An 11,118-nucleotide genomic window follows, 5' to 3' on the forward strand; every position below is an offset into this window, starting at 1 on the left:
CCTGCCCTCGTTTAACACTACACAATACAGTCTATTCCTAGAAACTATGACTACATAAATATGAACGTAAATGGCGTATTGACATGATGTATATTAAACATTTCTGTCTGTCACTTTGACCAAGGAAGGTTGTCTTACAAACACGAGCGGACTAGAGCCATAATCTGCCGAACCGTGACATTCCTGTACTGTACATGTACGTGCCTTGGCCGTTCACGTTGCCGGTTGACTGTGATAAACAGCCGGCTGGTGACGGGAAACACCCCCAAGTGACTTCCCCGGTCCCAGTGGCTGACATATTAGCACTAACAGTTTATTTTACCACTTAATCCTGCGTCAAGAGATGTATTATTATTATTTCGAGAGGTAAGAAAATTGATAATTTCTAAACCTTCACCGGCCTGAAAACATCACGAACGACAGTTCATCTGAATGCTATTTACTTGACTTCGACGAGCGTCATTTTGTCAAAAAAACTATGAATGAAAACATTTGTTTTAAGCACGTATTGTAGGAGGGATATCTCAAAATGTCCTTATCATGAGTTGAACCCATAAATCTTCAGTCGTAAGATCGATAATAAATTACGTCCTTAGTATACAACGTCATCTATTACTGCACAACCGTATAATCGGAATCTAGCCGAACTAATCGAAGCGAGCATCTATCTATCACAAAGAATCAGTCCGTCTTAGGAAGATAATGCTTACAGAAAGGAAATCTTAGCCCTCACCTCGTACTTAGCCTGCCTGCCAAGACGAAATACCAAGACCTTTATCCAAGTGAGGAACGTTTAAAAGGTTACACGATACAGGCTGAAGCCTTAAAGGCATACGAAACGAAAATATTCTGGATGTGGAAAACTGTCTAATATTGCTGTCATTTCTTGGCCCATTTTGATCATCATTTCATACTTGAGGCGTCAAATAGCTCCAAAATAAGCTACGCGAGGAGTCTCTTTATTTCTGGGTACCACCCATAAATAACAAGAAGCAGCCTACGATTTCAAACAAGAACCGTTTCCCGTCAGCGACATCGCATTTTTGCCTCACAGATATCAGTATGCTCTGGGGCAGGATTGAGTCAACTTACTACATTATAACTTGGATGATGACTTGGAAAATCCAGTTTTACCACCCAGAAATTACGTATACATTGGTTAAAGGTTACACGATGGAGTCGTCTGAAGCCTTAAGCGGAACTGCTCCAACATGACCGAGACATTAGCTGGTGTTGAGTGTCGCTCCGTGTAAACAGTCCCCACCTGGCAGGGCACCAGAGGCTTCAAGTTCGTGTCAAGTATTCTACCCAGACTCCATGGCACAAACCGATAACACACTGCAGCTGTTGCAAATTGCTGGATCTATTTCCGAACTGAAAAAGTAAGGTTTGTGAAGGTGGCAGGACAGAAGGAAATACTAGAGGGAAAGAAAGACGTACGTTTGATGAAAAAAGGAGGACGCGGCGTTGGGTGTGTCTTTCACAGAAAAACAACTGAATCAGCTTTGAGATAAGCATGGTGGGTTCTTTAACGTGCGTGGGGTGCGACTCTCCCTCATGTACACCTGAGTGAAGTGGGGAAAGTCGTGTAAAGTAGTTGAGTGCCTTTCCCAAGGGCACAAGATCGGTGACATGGCTGGATTCGAACCAGGACCACTTGGTTCTAAGCCGAAAACTCTGCTGCTACGCCACACGACTCCACAATCCTTAGCAATGCACAATGTAAATAAAAGTAGTTATTATTGCCAGTATTCAAGAACACGCATACCTCTGACATAAACATGTTCTAACGTTACCACAGTTCCCTTTGTGATTTTGTTAGTCGGCTTGCTACATTTGTTTCGCTAAGGTTTCAACAAATACGCTTCATTTTCCTGGAAGTTTACCTGTTGGCTGGTGGTACCTCCCTCCTCTGGATGCGGTTTTGGATGGTCTTTAGTCTCCTCCGACACAGTCACTACCTCTGCGGCCTTGGGCAGACCTTCCACGATACACTTCTCAATGTCGTCCTCTCCTGAGACCGAAGTCGCTGGGGGCGATGTTCTACCAGCGGCAACTTGCTCCGAGCCACTGGCAGTAGCCTCGTCCTTCTGCGGCTCTGTTTCGTCTTCTACAGACCCGTCTTCGACTCGAATTTCCTGTGGGATTTCCTCGTTTTCTTTCTTCAGTTCGTCTTCTTCTTCGTCTGCCACGTCTTCGGCAGATTCCTCGGCTATCCCTTCCAGTCTTGTGGGCCTGAGTTCCCGTAACCTGAGCGCTATCTCCTCCAGGATTCGCTGACGGTATGAGATCTCCTCCTCTGTACCCCCGTTCAGAGCTGAAGTCGTAATTCCGCCATAGTCGTCGTCCTCTGTTTCCATCTCTTTCCTGTACCTTTACTTTACCGGGAGATGGTCATGATTCTCCCCCCGTGCACAGATCTCGGAGGAGCCGAAATGACGCCTCGGCGGGCCCCCCTTGGTCTGAGATATTCTTCAGGCAGATGCGGTTTGCTGACGTGACGGAGGCATCATTCTTCAGGATATTTTGGTCTCCAGAGACTCCGCCCTGGCCTGGGTTCTAGGGCAGGTGTTCGGTGACAGGTACAGGCGGGGACAGTCACATGTCAACCGCCGGACAGGGTACGGAACAACTGGTGGAACCAAGAAGCTCATTGGTAAACCAACTGCACCGTGAGGTGTACAGTATCTGTCATAACCCATCAATCAACTGCACAATAGTCATAAGTTCATAACAGATAGAATACTGGCCAGGGTACAGAACAACGGTGCCATCGTACAACAGCTACGCATGGTGAGGTTTGCAGTACCTGTTACCAGTAGTTCATCACGTTGTACTATAGCCATCACAGATGGAATACGGACCAGGGTACGGAATAACTGTGCCATGGTGCAACATACAGCTATGCATCGTAAGGTCATGTTGAATTCATTATATGGATGACATGTCCGTTTAAAAAATGTATTCCTAAAATACTAATATGTAATATAACTGCGTTAAAGTAAATATATGACTCGATGTAAATACCAATATTGATGTATAATTTAGTCTTTAATGTATTTTTGTATTCTTTCCCCGGGTTAGCCCTTAGATAATAATAAATTCACTAGTTGGGCAACCCCACCCTGGCATGTTGATGCTGAACCAATAAACAAATAAATTAAAAGCTAGTTGATTATTATCTCTATCATCTCGTCCTCTAAATATATCTTAAGAACTACTAGAACTTTGCCGTTAAGAATGAAAAATATGAGTTATCTATTACCATTGCCTATTCTATTGTTAGTTAAGAAACTCTTTTTAGAAATGTATATAGACTGCTCTGTGTATAGTTGACTGTCTATGTTTCTTGTCTGTACGCTATGGGTATTATCCCGAAATAAAGAGATTCATTGCAATTGGTTCATTCATTACAAACTTGACATTGGACAGTCAAGATGGCGGATCTCTGGTCTGGTACGTACATTTCTGATGTGTCTAACCGAACACTCCGACTGCGTGTAGAACACTTCACGGTAAACAAGTGTTGTTTGTGATGCTGTCAACAACTGTTTGTGTCCATGGAGTAAGCAGGGTCACACTTTGTTCACAACAACCGATCGCTTGTACAGGCTTGGTAAGTATACAGCATAGGGCAAGCGGGAAACAAGCAACTGCATTAATAAAACTAGAGTTCCACGATCTCATACCTTCGCCAAATAATGTTAATCTTTTTGACTGACAAATTATACATTGGATAATTCCCCCCTGATTTAACAAATAATAACCTAATTTTCATGAATTATATCATTTTATCATAATCTCAACCAAAAGACAGTCTTATATTAACAAACAATGCATTCTAGTATTTCCTAATAAATTATGCAAATGAGGTCCTGATTTGAATAAATTATGTTTAATGATGTTCACCTCAACTTAACTTTCAAATACCACAAGTATGAAATTCCAGGCAGTTATCATTACATAATTATAAAATTTTCTCATTAATTATGCAAATTAAGTCATTATTAACATAATCAATATCTGCCTGTGTTTCTCTCGTTGTCAATTACCAATGTCACAAGCTTCAATTGTCTTATCATGGAATGCAGCTGATTTGTAGAATTTCCCCATAATTTATGCAAATTACATCCTATTTGCATAATTGTCACATAATTATATTAAGCATCACGTAAGCTACCTACATACCAAAAATCACGACGATCCGTCAACCGGTTCTTGAGTTATCCTCTTTTGAATATTTTCAAGAATATAACCCTGCAGTTCCAGAGCAAGCCGCTAGGGGGCCCAAACTCGCGTCACTTCTTCCCCAGCACAAGAGCTACCTACTACCCAAATTTCATCACCATAACATGTCTAGATCATGAGATATCAAAACCGGAAGTTCAGCTGCAGTACCATAACAAGCCGCTAGGGGGTCCAAAATCTAATCATTTCGAGGTCTCATCAAGAACCACCCACCTACCAAATATGAAGTCAATCCATTTAAGCGTTCTCAAGTTATCGTGTTTACAGACAGACAGACAGACAGACAGACACACACACACACACACACATACACGAACGCCACTGAAAACATAACCTTCTTGGCGAAGGTAATTATTCGGAATTATGCCCATTCAACTATATTTTTAGATTTTATGAATGTACAAAGTTCGTTCGCAACATGATGTTAGAATAAGCCTCGAAATTCAGCCATCATAGCTGCCAGGACGCTTGTGTGTACTTTGTCTCTTTGTTCTTGTAATAATAAACCATTCTAATAGCCCCTGTCACATATTCACGACCTTCCCCCGAATTTGACCCCGAACATCAACTCTAGTACAACAACAATATATTTTCTCGATTCTACAGACAAATTTGAATATATCGTTATAACTCAATAACTCCCACAAAATGAAAGGCTGTTTTATTATAATACCGAAAAAATAATCCAGAAAAAATACCGAAACTAAAGATTAGCCCCTCTGGATTGTATATTATACTAGCTCTTGTTGTTTTAGTATAATTAGGATTCTTTATTCTATACATTTTTCTATGTCCAATAGCTGTTGCTATACATTGTATATATACTTTATCTACATCAAACGTTTCTGATGCATATTGATTCAATTTTCGCGCAAAATGTGACGTACTCAACGACGTCATATGAGGGTACGGCCAACAAAATACTCGGTCAACATATCATACATATTTCATATTCACTCTCTTCTCAAAATATGTACACATACTGCTTATCCTTTCAAGAAGACAATTTGCGAGAAATGATAACTGAATAGAACGAATTCATTCCATTCTATTCACATAATATTAGAATACCCCGTAACCTAAATGAATTCGAAGTATAAGTTGACCAGCACGCTACCACCATATGCATCCGAAGTTCATTTGATAGCTCTCACCGTGTACATAGCCAGGACTAGTCGGATATACAGTGAAAATGTAATGCACAAAGGACTATATAGAAAGGGACTCACCAAAACCAAGGTCTTAACAAAGTCAGCGACGCTTGGTTTCCATAGAAGCATAGTATCTATATATATTATATCTAGTATCACGGCAACATCGTAGCAAAGCACTCACTCATAACACTTTCCGATGGGCTTTGTTAGTAAATTTGTCTGATATTGTACATGCACAAAAGACTATATAAAAGGGACTCACCAAAACCAAGGTCCAAGCACAGTTGACGACGCTAAATCAAGTTCTAAAGAAGTACAGTAAGTATAACGGCAACCTTCGCAGCAAACCTTTCACTGATAACACTTCCCTGAGGGGTTGGTTACTAAATTTGTCTGATTCTATATACTTATAAGGACTCTGTGTCCCACGCAAAAGCCCAGAGGAGATCACTGAACAGAATAACTGCGATAGTACAGCGGTGATTAGAGTGACGAGTAAAGAAACAGCAAACAGATATAGTCATTGGTTGTTTTCTCAAATCGCTCACAAGGACATGTTTTCAAAACAGATATTATAGTCAGTCGAAACTTGCTTTGACTAGGATTCAGTTTGGATAACGGCAAGATAGCAGACCTCATTTACAGAGAAGCAGTTAACTGGAATCATTTAACTGTGTGAATCTACAGAATTTAGTAGGCTCCATTTTATTTCCACAATTTGTCTGAAGAAGCCTGCAGAAACTTATTACTTAGGCAATTAGTGGTTCACCCTCGTGTGCCTGGAAACCTATAGACATATATTTTTACCTTGACTCAAACCCACATCGTCGATACACAAATCGATTTAGATTTAATGTTTAAAACTGCCTACAAAAAATCATTCAGTTTGACATAATGATCCCAGGTTAGACCATGTTGATTTGATTATATGGGCGACATCTTTAATATGGGAACCAAAAAACTGTGCGAATGTTCGCTTTATAAATTAGTGTAGTGAAAGTCGATGTACCTTCAAAATGATATCAGCACAATTTTCACACCAGTCTAAGGCAAATGTATCAGGGTCTCATAGCCTTCATGGTGAATACGTGACTAGATATGCTTAGTTGATCGGCATGCCAAGTGTTCAAGTTTCCGACGAACTAAAAAGGAGCGTGCGAAACGAAAGTGTCCAGGACCATACCACGTCACCAGTACCCGGTCAAAGGGTCACCACGAAACACATGGAGCCTTGGGAATGACTCGCTCTAATCTCCGAGCAGATCGTTTTGTGACTGCGATACATGACCATGAATTTTAATACAGTATCAAATTGTCCAGGCAGTATATAAAAACTACACTCACGTGGGCAAATGGTTACTCAAGTAGCAAATTTAATCGTCCCCGGCCCTGCCCCCGAATAAATCTACTTGGAGATTAGATTCACACGACAGAAGCACCGTCATAGTCAGAATACGGGGTTTGGGAACTGACCCCTCGTAAAGTTTGCTGCAGTACCAAGGAAATCCATCAGGGGGCCTACAACCTAATCATTTTAATAGGTCAAGACGTAACCGCATACCAAAGTATACAACAATACAGTCATGGATTGCACTGTAAACTATGTAACACCTTTAGTGCACTATGCACCAAGCAACATTTAGTGTCAGTGCACAGCAAACCAATCAGAATTGCCCTGATGAAGATGACAGACGGTCATCGAAACGTCGGCCCATGAAAAATAAATGGTTGTGACCAAAGAACTTTGCTATTCAGTCATGGATTGAGTTATGTTGTTCAACCCATAAACATTGTTACAAACTAACGTCACAAACCGGAGGTCATTCAAGTTTTTAAACCATATCTAGGATAATGTTGCAATCTGAACAGTACTAGTAAACAGTAATGTTTATTTTGGAAGAGTAGATAATAATATAACTCTACCTTTATGTTCGTGTTTTCTTTTTATATAAGTCTTTCTCAAAATACTTTAAACTTTCGAAAATGATGCCAGGTTGGCAGAACATTAGGATATTGGAATTTCTTATACACAACCAGAACTTCTCTAACATTGCTGACGTTTCAATGTCTATCATACTCTGAGGAAGGTGTCTGATAGACATCGAAACGCAAGCAAGGTGAAAGAAGTACTGGTCGTGTTAAAAAAAAAATTCCTATACTAGCATACTTAACACTACTTTGCCTCCTAAGTTTTATGTTTGAAAGTGTAACCATACATTTGAGTTGTATATTATATGTTTAGTAGAATAGTCGCATACTATACTATACTATACTATACTATACTATACTATACTATACTATACTATACTATACTATACTATACTATACTATACTATACTATACTATACAGTACCCATCCTGTTGCCCATCCTTTATTTTCATGTTACATGTACATGTGCTTGTAATTAGCGTACGGGCAAGACTTTGCAATAATAAACTTTCTATCATTACACCCACTCAGGAGCATTAGTGGTCGGCCCCCAACTGGCCGTACTGGCCTAATGCGTCAGCAGGTTGTTACACTGTCACGAACTTCAACATGAGACATCTGGACATGTACTGATCTATATCTAACACGGACAACACTGTGCACGAAAACATCATCTGGTGTAACTTTTGAACTTGCGTATTCACTAGTACTGACTACCAGAACTTTGGAAACCTTCTTACAGATGCAGCTTTATATTGTTTAAGTTAGTTCCTATGTCTCCGTTTGTTTTGCTGTGCCGCTGTGGATTAGGTACGTACGTGTACGTACTGGGTAAACGGACCTGCTTACAGTAAAAGCCTCTTCGTTAAGACAAGACAAGATAACAGATGGTGGGATTAAGAAGCCGCGCCACTAACAAACAGAACATCTCAAAGTAACGCCCCAGGAGAATCTCTACGTACCGTGCGGAACTTCTGATGACATGAACTCAGTGTAAAAGCTCTTTCATGTAGCTCACCTGACGGTAAATATAACATCTTGTAAGTTTCCTTAGAACCTTAAGGGCCCTTAAGGAACGTACCTGTCTCGAAGGTAGTCCGCGCGGACTTAAGTCCTACCAGCGGTGGCACCGAGAACGCCTGCCTGCTACTTAAACCGCGCCTGGGTAATCTTTAAGTGTTGCCGTGTCTCTTTTCTGGAAGGAGCTCGCACCCCTACGTCACAATCTTAGGAATGGCAAGCCTCCCACTTATCCAACAGCCACAGCAGGAGCGGCTCATTTGCATATTCGGGGGTCCTGACCGGGGAGCTAGTAGAGCGACGCTGCATCTGTGTGTATTTCTGTACTCTCCAAGCAGAGGTTTGGGGTTTGGCTTAGTTTTGGCATGTTTTAAGGCTTTTCTATCGGGGTTTCTTTCTTACACTGTAATTTTTACGGGTTGGCGTAAAACAAAAATCCAGTGCAATAAAGAAACCCTTATAAAAAGCCAAAAAAAAGCCCAAACCCAAACCTCTGCTTGAAAGGTAGTATTTTTGGTGCGAGCCAAATGAAACTGTGACGCACGACTGGTGACAGAGTTTCAAATAAAGCCTAAGGCATTCTTCGCCTTCCATGATTTAGAATCACACAGCATTTTATATAATTAGCGGGTTATATGCTTCAACCAATTTAAAACGTCACATGCCTGAATATCATAACACAGTTAAGTAATTCTTACATAATATAAATAGGCTGTACTTATTTAAGGCATCCAAAGTAAGCTCAGGGCAGGCTTCAGTCAATTTTCTGGTCGTTTTTTTTAATGTAGTAAGTTTTAACTACATTAAATCCTATCCCATAGCATACCTATATATCTGTGAGGCAAAATTGTAATGTCGGTGACGGAAAACGGTTGCTTGTTTAGTGTCGTAGCTGGTTCTAGCTATTTATGGGTGGTACCAAAAAATAAAGAGTCGCCTCTTGTAGCTTGCTTTGGGGGCAATTTCAAACACTTCAAGTATGAAATGATGCCGAAAATGCGCTAAGAAATGACAGTAAATGTCAATATTAGGCAGATGCCCTCACTCAGAATATTCTTTGTTTGCCGTCCTGAAATTGAACTGAATGCCTTTATAATGTAAGACACAGAAGCATTCTTAGTCATTGAGGAGTAACACGCTAACGTTACACTGCATACAGCGATGGACAAACCAACTATACACAAATGGTTCCATCAGTTAGATTTACTAGTAGATAAGCTGTGAGATAATCCATTGTTTTGGTACTGCCCGTTTAAAAGCTAAATCAAGGTCAAACAATTTAAGGCCTATACCTCCTTATAGAGGTCTGGACATACATAAATACATCCTGCAAGCTTAGCCTATTATTACCAGTCTAACGTACACAGACGCTAATTTTAGTAGAGTTACTCATAGATGTATACGTTATACCGGTGTTGCAGTACGGTAGCCTCTACCAGGCTTCGGGAGGCGGCTGGAAAGAGTAGAAATTGGCCAAATAGGGAGAGATAACATGCCGGGAGAGTTGGTCCGCCAGAGAGTACAGTTTGCCGCACCCGACAGGCTTCGGATGCCGCCTCCCGAAGCCTGGTAGAGGCTAGAAGTACAGTTCGACAATGAAAAAAGCGCCACCTATCGGAATTGATCCAACACGCATAATGTACTACAGTATCTCAGGTGGTTAGATACGAAACCATTGTGTCTTGCTCAAGTAGGATAATAGTGACTGATTGTGAGGGAAATGAACCAAAGCCCCAAGCGACATAAACATGTTTTCTGTTAAGCTTCTATGAGAGAAGACAGGCTCTACTTTAAAGAGATAAAACTTTTATTCCACTTTATAATATCTTTTCAATTCCTATGTATCTATGAGGGATAATTAACAATTATGAAAATTCATGGGTCCTTTCTTCAGCTACCCTCTTACAAAGTTTCCAACAAAACCGCCCTGCAGTTTGAAAACAAGCTGCCAGGAGGCCCAAGCTTACATGAATTCTGTTCAACTTCAAAAGCTTTTGGCCACTTGAATATCAAGACCATAGCTTGTATAAAAACTGGTGCATTAGAAGAGAAATATGTCTTCTGTAAAATATTTTTGCAACCATTATTTTATTGGTACATGTATGCAATGAGTCCTCATCAATCATCAGGTTTTTTTGGAAGCAATTCATTGATTTAAAAAATGCATGTTATTCTTCGCAAAATGCAGTAAAATTTTATATATATATATAATTTGAAAAATTCATCAAGTGATATGATTTATATGAAAACTGTACACGATTAATGCTGCATACATGTAGAATGCAAATAATATGTCATTTTACAAATTTTACATATGTGTTAAAAGATGATTGCTGGTAACAATTACTAAAATTTACCTATTTCCACTTCACATACATGTAATGGCACTGAATATGACATATTTGGAGAGGTATTAGCCATGAGTGGTAGTACCAAACATATAGATATGATCAATTTAACCTATTTTTCTTACACATGGGTGTAGAACAACATTCATTGAAGATTCTCTTTTTCTGCTCTAATTCAGCTATCATACAGCCTTAGGCTGCTATCTATTTTGACCAAATGCAATTATAAAAGTGACCATTTAGCATAAAATCAAAGTAATATTTCCACCCTACGCAGACCAATGCTGGTACCAATGGAATAGCCAAACTATTCACCATTCATTCAATCATGTTTTTGTTCATTTACTCTTTCCTTTTTCTTTCTTTCTTCCTTTTCCTCTATTCCTTTCCTCTTCTTTCTTTCTTACTTTCCCCTTCT

The 11,118-nt window shown here is 40.0% G+C and overlaps 1 protein-coding gene across 1 annotated transcript; it reads right to left on the reverse strand.

The window, feature by feature from the left end:
• Positions 1–1,844: 1,844 nt before the first annotated feature.
• On the reverse strand, positions 1,845–2,360 carry LOC109466602. The gene is made up of 2 exons (XM_019764332.1): positions 2,072–2,360; positions 1,845–2,029 (listed from the first exon to the last, which is right to left on the reverse strand). Exons 1-2 carry the CDS (start codon positions 2,358–2,360, stop codon positions 1,845–1,847), a joined length of 474 nt encoding a protein of 157 aa, XP_019619891.1.
• Between the last annotated feature and the right edge of the window lie 8,758 nt (positions 2,361–11,118).

Source organism: Branchiostoma belcheri, unplaced genomic scaffold (assembly GCF_001625305.1).
Source record: "Branchiostoma belcheri isolate BF01 breed outbred unplaced genomic scaffold, Haploidv18h27 scaffold17, whole genome shotgun sequence".
NCBI classification, from domain to species: domain Eukaryota; kingdom Metazoa; phylum Chordata; class Leptocardii; order Amphioxiformes; family Branchiostomatidae; genus Branchiostoma; species Branchiostoma belcheri.

Bases quoted from the DNA above. Each gene is read 5' to 3' on its own strand.
- LOC109466602 (XM_019764332.1), bottom strand. From the start codon at position 2,360: ATGGAAACAGAGGACGACGACTATGGCGGAATTACGACTTCAGCTCTG. The intron at 2,030-2,071 runs GTGGCTCGGAGC...CATCGCCCCCAG, and splicing joins GAAGGACGAGGCTACTGCCA to CGACTTCGGTCTCAGGAGAG.